At 39.6% G+C, this 10710-nt stretch overlaps 3 protein-coding genes across 3 annotated transcripts; all 3 read left to right on the plus strand.

The window, feature by feature from the left end:
• Window positions 1-824: 824 nt before the first annotated feature.
• On the plus strand, window positions 825-2873 carry LOC116202495 (2-hydroxyisoflavanone dehydratase-like). The gene is made up of 2 exons (XM_031534071.1): window positions 825-1492; window positions 2163-2873. The coding sequence occupies exons 1-2, from the start codon at window positions 938-940 to the stop codon at window positions 2538-2540; spliced, it is 933 nt and encodes a 310-aa protein (XP_031389931.1). The 5' UTR covers window positions 825-937; the 3' UTR covers window positions 2541-2873.
• Window positions 2874-4149: 1276 nt separating this feature from the next.
• Window positions 4150-5591, plus strand: LOC116204819 (2-hydroxyisoflavanone dehydratase-like). Its single transcript, XM_031537134.1, has one exon. The coding sequence runs from the start codon at window positions 4272-4274 to the stop codon at window positions 5346-5348; it is 1077 nt and encodes a 358-aa protein (XP_031392994.1). The 5' UTR covers window positions 4150-4271; the 3' UTR covers window positions 5349-5591.
• A 464-nt stretch (window positions 5592-6055) lies between these two features.
• On the plus strand, window positions 6056-8862 carry LOC116204820 (probable carboxylesterase 13). The gene has a single exon (XM_031537135.1). It carries the CDS (start codon window positions 8029-8031, stop codon window positions 8605-8607), a length of 579 nt encoding a protein of 192 aa, XP_031392995.1. The 5' UTR covers window positions 6056-8028; the 3' UTR covers window positions 8608-8862.
• Window positions 8863-10710: the final 1848 nt, after the last annotated feature.

The raw sequence follows: 10710 nt of genomic DNA on the forward strand, positions 1-10710 counted from the left end.
TGCACCTACTACATAAACTTTGACTTTAATTATTTTATTGCTATGTGAATAAGTAAACGTTATAATTGACTACAAATGCACGCCCTAGCTCAGATGTGAGAAAGAGTCAACATCACGAAGTTCATATGCTCCTCTCCTAACACGAAACCAGAACGATTAAATATGTTATAGTGGAAATATCGTTAGGGTGTCTCAACTATTAGCATATATTTGATGTGATAGTGAAGGTACATTCCAACTCTGATTTTGAAGCATGAATTTATTTTTTTTTCTTTTTTTATTATAAGAAAAGTTCATAGACCTATTACAATTAAAGATAAATTCTAATATTTAATAAAATAGTACGAATAATCTCACTGAATATCGAACTTAGAACCTCTTGGTTACCAGGCGAGAGCATACATTACTGCGTTACACTTTTTTTGATATGCGTTTTCTTTTCTTCAATGAATTGCACCATGACTAGTGTGGTTCGTTCTGTGGCATCGGCAACTTGCAGAGAATTGATATTGTATAGTATGGTCGTGACCTCGTGATAGGCAGACATATCTATATGTGTAATTTTCCCAGCGTGCAGGTCGTGCCGAGCGACTTTGTGTAGACCGGACATACCAAGTGGTACTTCCCCACAACTTAAGGCCTTCGGCCATATTGGTAGTTGGTGAGGTGCATATATCGTATTGAACTGGAAATCGCATAGAGAATGGATTAGGAATGGTATTCTTTAGTTGAGAAAACTTTCTTGATGCATTGACAATTACAAAATATAAGGAAAAAACAAGTGATCTGAGTGAAGAAGAGGGTGCCCTGTCATTTTCCAGACTTTCTTCTTCTTCCTTTTGTTTTGAATGAAATTTACCAAATTGAATATTTATAAGCACGGGTTTCTTCCATGTCGTGAGCACACATCCGTGTTCTTTCTCACCCTCGGCTGAAAATGGACTACAACCACAACCAAGAGCTGGCTCACGACTTCCCTCCCTTCCTCAGAATCTACAAGGACGGCCGTGCAGAGAGATATCATGCCTTTGGCGACGTCCACTTCGTGCCCCCGGGCCGGGACCCCGATACTGGTATCCACACCAAGGATATCCATATCCCCAACTTACCCGGGGTAACGGCCCGCATCTTCCTTCCCAAGTTATCCGAAGGCCCTGATCATCAGAAGCTTCCCTTGGTGGTGCACTACCATGGCGGGGGCTTCTGCGATGGATCACCACACGATTCGGCCACACTTAACTATCTGATAGGCTTGGTTTTGGGGGCCCGCGTGGTGGCTATCTCCATAGGGTATAGGTTGGCCCCAGAGAATCCTCTCCCTACTGCCTACGAGGACTCCCTGGAGGCGCTTAAGTGGCTCGCCAGTGGGACTGAGCCCGACCCGTGGGTGAGTCAGTACGCGGATCTTGGTCGAGTCTTCCTAGCAGGCGACAGTGCCGGGGCGAACATAGCGCACTTCGTGGCTGTCCAGGCCGGCATATCCAGGTTGACGGTAAGGGATCTTGTTCCATAACTTCGGAGGGATCTTTTTCCCTTTTTTTGTTCTTTTTTATTTTTTTATTTTTTTAAATTCTGCCTCTGACAAGAGTAGGTAGACATAGTCAAGAGTAGGTTGATCTGTCGTAGTCTATTGAGATGGGATTTTTCTTAACAAATATGTTAAGAATCAAATCGATCTACCCTTTTGACAGATGTATGTCTCCACGTGAAAATGCAATTTTAAATCAATAATGTCAAACTCATATTTTTGAACAAACAAATTGACCCGAATTTAACCCAGTTGAATCGGATCAGTCCATTAAAAAGTAAAACTGAAGCGTCCCCAAGGCTGAGGGCGATTATTGGTTCTTAATTTTTCCTCCAAGGAGTATTAGTGAAGGCCCATTTATAGTAAAAGGCTTCATCTGGGCTTTAAAAGTCTTGGGCCAGCCCAATTACTTATTTGTTTTCTATTTTTAGCCCGTGTTCATATCAGCCACGTCAAATGCAAACCAAGCAAACTCGGGCAATTAACGGTTCTATGTTGGGATCTTCAGTTAAGAATTGATGTTTGAATTGTTCTTTTTGTACATTAATTCGTTTTAATTTTTGCTCTAGCATTGGCTTACTATAACTGTATTACTTGAATTATTTTATACTCATATATGTATTTGTAACAACAGGTAGAAACTGGATTCAAGATAAATGGGTTGCTCATACTGCACCCCTTTTTTGGCAGCGAGGAGATTTCCCAAAATCAGCTCTACTCGTACCTATACCCAGCAAGTCCTGGGTACGAAAACGATCCTAAACTTAACCCATCGGTAGACCCGGACCTCCACAGAATTCCTGTTGGAAGGATCCTCATTTGTGTTGGTGAGAGAGACTGGATAAAAGACCGTGGCCTGGCCTACTATGAGACATTGTGCAAGAGCGAGTGGAGCGGGACGGTGGAGCTCGAGGAGAACAAGGAAGAGGACCACTGCTTCCATTTGTTCAAACGAAATGAGAATACTAAGCTGCTGATGAAGAAGCTGGCCGAGTTTGTGAACTTACCGTGATAAATAATCCACGATCTCAGTGATGCCATTGGATTAGGTGGATCAAATCAATCAAGATGAATAAGCGCATGGATAGAGTCTGATAAGAGTGTGCTTTATTTTTCCATCACAATCTGATCTAAATGGTCATATATCATGGGCTATTACGTTTGTTCTCTTTTAAATGCATGTCATGGAGTTGATGGCTTCTACCTGTTACTAATTAGCTTGCGATTTCTGTAAGATGTGCCGATCGTGAAGTTTATCTAAGATTAATATGTAAAGGACACGTGCATTTGGGAAAATGTGGATCTATCTTTTCCAGAAACTGCATGTTTTTTGTCCAAATAATGCGGAAAATTACTACTATTGAATGTTTTTGTGGTTCCGCTATTAAAAAAATTGAAGAAAAGAAAACTTGTTCAATCAATTCAATTATTTTATCGGAATATTAAAACAAGGTAGTTTCTATTATTTTATATTATTCAGTAGCGGCATTAGTCTGTACATGCGTTCATATCAGCTTTCCATTACCTCATTTAACCGCTGAACTACATTGTCGACAAAATTTCTTTAGGGACCAAAGTATTGACTCACTAACATTTCAGATACGAAACAGTAAATTCTTTTTATTTTTTCTTTTTTGGAAAAAGAACACTAGAATTTATATTTTTTATTTTTTGAAAAAATAACACCATATAGCATAAATTTAGACTATGCTTCCCACTGCAGCATAGAATGATATCATTTCGCAAGACAATACGAAAATTATTTTTTCATCGTATAGCAATGTCGTCGGTATTCCGTCAAAAATTGGACCAAATGCTGATGTATCCCTTTTTTGGGGTAATTTCACACAATAGACAACTTTAGGGACCTAAAATCAATTAAACCAAATAAACAAATAATATAAAATGAATTTTTAAATAAAAGACTGGTTGGGATTGGGGCTTCTCCACCAACCATAGGCGGGTGACCCCAATCGAGGGATGGGTGGCCCTGCGAAGGAGCCCCTAACCGCCCAATTTGGAGGATCTCTCAAATTTGAGTTGGAGGGTGGGAGTTCGACAACTCCAATCGGGGAGCGGCTGGCTGTTGTAGAGCCACTAACCTGCCCAATCGAGGGGTGGGTGGCCTGCCCGGCCGGCAACCCTAATCAAAGGTAAGTGACTGGTGCCAGTCTAATCTTTGTTTTTTTGTTAATTTTTTGTTATTTTCGTTTTAGGTCTCTCAAATTATCTTTTGTGCAAAATTACTCTAAAAAATTTGCTACATTAATATACTGTCCAATTTTTGACGAAATAATGATGGCGTGCCGTGCAGAGAATATATATTTTTTTTTTTGCCGTATGAAACACCATCAAAATCTGTGTTGTGTGGTATTTTTCATTTTTTTTTGTCGTGTTGCCTTATTTCATTTCGTGCTGAAGTATGAAACACCATAAAAATCTGTGTTGTGTGATATTTTTTTCCTTTCTGGTAAAACTTATAGATCTCACATTAATTTCGTGTCTTTGTGATATATAGGAAAGAGTATTGTAGGGTAGGCAAAGTATCTTCCATTAATTCATATATTTATCTTTTCCATCGGCATTTGACCGTGACAGGCTGATTGATTGATTGGTGGGCAGCGTCACCGGTGGACCCTGGATGGATTAATTTTCTCCCTTTCACCGGCTCTTCTTCTCCAACCGACCGGAGCATCCCTCCCCCACTGCTGCTCTTGACTTCTCGCTCAGCTTCCAGCTACGTATGTTCTCGTTCCGTTCTCCCCCATTTCCACGTAATTCCCATTCCTCGCCGCCATTAAAACCACTCCTCTGCCTCTCTCTCTCTCTCTCTCTCTCTCTCTCTCTCGCGCACACACCCGCCCACCCACCTCTCCTCTTCCCTTCTATTGTCCCCATGGATCCGAGCTCCGCCGATGTCGTCGCCCACGACTTCCCCCCCTTCTTCAAGGTGTACAAGGACGGCCGTGTCGAACGGTACAAGATGTTCAACAACGATGGCCCTTCCCCCGCCGGCGATGATCCGGCCACTGGGGTCCGTTCCAAGGATATCGTTATTTTACCGGACACCGGCGTTTCCGCCCGCATCTGGCTCCCCAGGATCGACGACTGCCGCGGCCGGAAGCTGCCGGTCCTAGTCCACTACCACGGCGGCGGCTTCTGCGCTGGCTCGCCCTTCGACCCCATCGGCCAGAGGTTCTTCACCACGATGGTCCCTAAGGCCAATGTCATTGCAATCGACGTCGATTACAGGCTGGGCCCGGAGAACCCCCTTCCCACAGCTCACGAGGACTCCTCTGAGGCCTTGAAGTGGCTCGCGTCGCACTCGGGCGGGCACGGGCCTGAGCCGTGGATCAACGAACACGCGGACCTCAACCGGGTCTTCCTGATAGGAGAGAGTGCCGGGGCCAACATCGCTCACTACGTAGCAGTGCGAGCCGGGTCCACTGGGCTGACCGGGCTGAAGATCGTCGGGTCGATCATAGCCCACCCATTCTTCGGGGGCAAGGAGCCCGACAAGATGATCATGTTCATGTACCCGGGCAGCCCGGGCACGGATGAGGACCCGCTCCTCAACCCGGCGGTGGACCCGGACCTGCCCAAGATGGCGGGTGAGAGGGTGCTCGTTTGCGTGGCGGAGAACGACTGGCTGATGCCCCGTGGGGTGAAGTACTACGAGACGCTCCGGGACGGCCCGTGGAAGGGGGAGGTGGAGCTGGACGAGGCTAAGGGAGAAGACCACTGCTTCCACATGTTCAAGCGGAATGAGAGAGCCGAACAGCTGCTCCAGCGGATGGCCGACTTCATCAACCGGGAATAGCTATTCCATTCGGGCGGTGTGTTTCCGTTCACTTCTTAATATCTGTTTCAGATGGGTGGCGCTTTTTAATTCTACCGACAGGCAACTCGTCATAGGATGATAATTATACAAAAAAAAAAAAAGTATGTTTGAACGTCGCTTTAGTTACTAGTATGTTCTAGTGGAAACGGAATAATTGCATTTACATTAAGTGGTGTCTGTACGCGATCGCCTAATAAGTCCGAGATAATATCGGGAAAAGAAGTGGCATTACATTCGTGCAGGAGGCCAAAACAACAAGGAACTGAGAGGAATTGATCAACTCCTAATCCTCGCCAGTAGATGTCGCGGACACTGGCTTCCCGGAAATTACTACGGTCAGCCATAAATAGTGATTTTAGGGCTTAATATTTGCTTGAATAATGGGATGGGATGAGTTATGGAGGAACGGGTGGGGTGGGATGGGCTGGTTTACGAGGGGATTTTTTTAACAATTCATAATTTATGTTTGGATAGTATTAAGAAAGAATGTGATAGAATAATATATGCATATTATTTTATTATATTCATTTCATACAATACACAAATAAAGATAAACAATAGGATTTATAATATTTACTAAGTATATATATATATATATGTAAATGTGCAATGAAAATATATATAATCTTATGTATATATATATATATGTATGAAAATTAAGGTAGACATAGATGGACAAATCATAGATATAACAAAATATATAATAGAGTTTAGATTATATATATAAAACAAAGGTGAGTATAGATAAAAGAAAATGATTTGTAATATCTATATATGTATATATACATATAGGGGCATATATATATGAGCAAGGAAATGTGATAAAATTAGAGAGGGTATTATTGTAATTTTATGAAAAGAGGAGGGTTAAAAATAACTTTTGATAATTTATACCTTCATAACATCTCAAATTTGTGAAATGAAAATATAGGTCTTTCATAACCCTCTATCTTTTAATTGTCAAACATGAATTAGTTTAATCCTTCCATAAAATTTCCCTCTATAACTCCTCATAACCCTCCATCTAGACAAGATGTTAATGTCAATTTGTAACACCGAAAACAAAAGCGAGCTTTTATTCCGGCTCGGCGGTTGTTCTATTTCTATCGACTTCCATCAATGCGAATGGAGAACTATATATTAAAATCCTACCCTGAGCTAGATGTGATTAATTGACTGAGCCCTTTAACTGGGAAGAAGCAAAACTAGAACAACTTATATTGGCTTGATGCACTTTGCTTGTCGATCAAATAACCCAACTAGTAAACTGCGGAACTTCTAACTAGAGATGTTGAACATCCTCCTAGAAAACCCAAGTTCTTATATATGTTCTTTGGGATCGATTTATGTTGTTTTGATTTTTTTCAAAATAGAAAATTAAGTTAGCAAACGTGAATATTGGTTCTTTCGGATTACCCTCAAATAGTTCGTAAGTTATGTATCCAACAAATTAGAACTACTAGGTGTGGCATAATAACATTTAAGTTAGACAAGGAGGACGGCGTGGTAGAAGGGACAAATCCCAAAGAGTGGAAAACGCGAATCAAGCGTCAATTTGGATCATGTGTCTTGCCAATGCTTTTTGCATCTGCTTGCACATATTCGGGCCCTTACTTTAGGATCGACTGAAGGCCATTTCCAAAGACGCAACTAAGAAGCGTCGGCTTGGGTTCAACGTATGTATATGCAAACCTTTCTGCGGCGTCCGTGCAAATTTGCATTTTCCAGCAGTATAATCATCAACATATGTATAGGCAAAACGAGTTGAGGAAAATTAAACTACGATACTCGTTTAACTCGATTATTTCTTGAGAGTTTGCTGAAATCAGGTCTATAAGCAAGGAGCGCCATACTTTTTGTGAAAGCATTATTCAGCTTAGTTAATTCGCACCTAACTAGACCGATGTCTTTTATGTTGTGTCAACCTAAAAGGCGTCGACCTATGTCCTTTTTCACGTCGGGAGTGAAATTTTCAGTGCCAAAACTTGAATCAAAATGGGGGAGTAGAGGACTCCCACACTTAATGACGATGATCAAGCAACAACAATCACCAAACACCAAGAAACTGTAAATACACAATTTTTCCGTCATGAAGGAGATTTGTGGATCATGTACAAAATTAAAAATAATGCAAAATAGAAGGACATACGAATCCCACTAATTAATATTGAAGTCAACACTTCTTGGTTTCAAGTTAGCGTTTTGTATCACTATATTAAGATCCGTTTATCAATAAATATCCAATTTTATCAAGAAAAGTCGTGGCTAACGTAGTCAACGTAATCGGATGTGGACCTTATTAAAAGGGTTCCCTATTCCCATAGTTCAAATACCAAAAAAAAATAAATAAATTCTCCTAAAATGCCAGTAACCTAATTATATTGATCAAGCATTGATTTGTACGAGCCCGTTTACATTGATTGCAAAGAACACCTATCCATCTATCATAAGAAAATTAATCTTTGTAAACACTTAGTTTTGGGAAAAAAAATTATCTTCTTAATTTAATTAAGTAATTTCAGTTTCGCACCTGCTTAATTTTCCTGACTCTCTGCCAAAAGAACCAGAGAATAAATTAATTTCGGTTTTGTGTCATGCATCCTTCTTCTCTTTGCCTTTGTCTTTTCATTCCATTCCGTTAGATGACGCGATCCAATCAATGGAGGAAGGCTTTGAGAACATAGCCTATGATTACTCCCCCATCCTCCGCATCCACAAGAATGGCTTCATAAAATGGTTCATGGGCACCGACACCATCCCACCATCCATGGACCCTGCTAAACCAGTCCCCTCCAAGGATGTCGCGAACTCCACTGAGCCTACCATCTCAGCCAGGCTATACCTCCCAAACAACCTGCCATCCTCGTCCTCAAAGCTCCCAGTCTTGGTCTACTTCCATGGGGTAGGATTCGTCATCCAGACCACAATGTTCCTGAACTACCACCATTACCTCAACGCCCTCGCGGTTGAGGCCAGGGTGGTCATAGGCTCGGTGGAGTATCGGCGGGAGCCCCAGTATCATCTCCCGGCAGCATATGATGACTCGCAAGCCACAATCAAGTGGTTCGGGGCCCATTCGGGAGGGCTGGGCCAGGAGGAATGGTTGAATAACCACGCGAACCTGAGGAAGATGTACCTTGGCGGGGACAGGGCTGGGCCTAACATTGCTCACCACAAGGGACTTCTACTCGGGGTCGGTTTTTTTTTGCCCCCTACTTTCATAGGAAGTGAAAGGTGATTAGGACTTTTTCGGTTATTAAGGACGCCCATGAACACAATAGAATGAAATATAAATCATAATAACTAATAAATGGACACGAGTAGTCTTAGTAAGTATCTAACATAGAACCTTTAGTTATCAGGTAAGAGTATACGTCACTATGTTATACCCATAGTCCAATGCCTTGCTACGGTTTAATTGCTTACTAGTACGTAGATTAGCACCTTTAGTAGTTGGCGACAATATGAAAACCCATGCATATCCAAACCTCTGTTAGTACTGCAGGAAGGGATGATACTGTCGAGAAACGGAACAGGAAAAGGAATCAAGCTCGCAGGGTTGATCCTTGTGCACCCGTTCTTCTGGGGGAACGATATATTGCCAGGAGAGAGCACACGGCCCCATAAACGGGCCCTGATCGAGGCCTACTGGAGGTTTGCGAACCCGACCTCAACCGGCTGCGACGACCTATACAATAACATGGCTATGGACCCGAACCTCTCGAGGATGGGTTGCTCCAGGATCTGGGTCTGCGTCGCGGAGGAGGACTTGCTGGCACGGAGAGGGTGGCACTACAAGGAGATTGAGAGAAAATACATAAATATTTTATATGGGTGTAATTGTGACAAATCACAAGAGGACATTGGCTTGTAGAGATAATATTATGTATATTCTGCATTGAGCCCGTGCATGCACGGGTTTTTTTTTGGTAAACTGCACAGGTGATATTACCATCTATAAATATTGTATTTATGGTATTCATAAATTTACATTTTAGTACATTAATTTACATTACATCGTTTAATGCAATTAATTGTGCAAAAGTTAATGTCAAGAGCTTAATCCTAAGAGGAGCATATGGCCATGAGTTGCTTTTATTGATTATAAAAGTTGATTGAAAGAGTCTACTCAATATTTTAAAATATTAACAAAATATTACGAAATATTGACATTAACCCAAGTAATGATAATATAAAATTAAAAGTAAAAAAAAAAGAAGAAGAAAATTTCTCTGAAGATCGGAAATAATATACATAAAAAGTTGTGATTATTATATCAATGAATTAATAAAGATGGAATGAAAGAATATTTACGAAAATGAAAAGGCCCATTCATTTTCCTTATCTCTGTATGAAATAGTTCTTTTATTTTTAAATTTATGCTTAACAAAACAACATGAGTATATGCCAAATTTTTTTTTATTCATTACAAATTGAATAAGTATATAATATACTAAATTAAAATATTAAATATAAACCAAAACGGTACGTACAACACTATTTTTTCACTTCACATATGGACTATTCATTCTCTATTTTTTATCTCATTAATTTACAAATGAAGTTTTTTGTTGTAATATTCAAAATTTAAAAACATATATTTATCAATTTTTATAGAATAGGATAGAAAAATAAATATTATGGTAAATTACCAAAAACTCATTAACTTTTGACTTCATCTCGAATCTATCATGTACTATTATTAATTTTTCATTTTTGATGAAAAAAGCAATGAAGATCTCAATTTATTATGTACTAGTATTAATTTTTCATTTTTGATGGGAAAAATAATGAAGGGAATGGAGCAAAAAGAGAGAAAGTACCAGACTGATTATTTCATTTTCTTTTTTTATTAATTAAATAATACATTTATTTTTAATTGTCTAATAAAATAAAATAGGAATACTGACTAATTTGCTTTCTTTTTTTATTCTAATTAAAATATATAACATAATAAAATAAATTATTAGAATAATGAAAAATTTAAAAATATTGCGAGAGTATGAAACGTATTTTCTCTCTTGTTGCTCAAAATCGAACAACTTTATATGTATTTAAGATTTATAAGTATTTAAGATATATGTCATTTACTTAATATGATCAAATGCCTCCTGCCAAATCAATCAATATTATTTGGTAAATGTTTTCCTTTTCTTAATTATCATTCTTTCAATTGCATTTGTCCAGAAAAACAATCATTCTTTTTTTTTTTGCTGAATAGAAAAACAATCATTCAATTGTATAATAGAAACGGAATAGAATATTTTGGATGATAACCTTATAGTACAAGAGAAAGTCTTATATGTAATATGTATATCACGTGACAATGTCAGAAACCAAC

This window comes from Punica granatum, chromosome 4, assembly GCF_007655135.1.
Source record: "Punica granatum isolate Tunisia-2019 chromosome 4, ASM765513v2, whole genome shotgun sequence".
Lineage (NCBI taxonomy): Eukaryota > Viridiplantae > Streptophyta > Magnoliopsida > Myrtales > Lythraceae > Punica > Punica granatum.

Bases quoted from the DNA above. Each gene is read 5' to 3' on its own strand.
- LOC116202495 (XM_031534071.1), top strand. From the start codon at position 938: ATGGACTACAACCACAACCAAGAGCTGGCTCACGACTTCCCTCCCTTC. The intron at 1,493-2,162 runs GTAAGGGATCTT...TTGTAACAACAG, and splicing joins CCGGCATATCCAGGTTGACG to GTAGAAACTGGATTCAAGAT.
- LOC116204819 (XM_031537134.1), top strand. From the start codon at position 4,272: ATGTTCTCGTTCCGTTCTCCCCCATTTCCACGTAATTCCCATTCCTCG.
- LOC116204820 (XM_031537135.1), top strand. From the start codon at position 8,029: ATGGAGGAAGGCTTTGAGAACATAGCCTATGATTACTCCCCCATCCTC.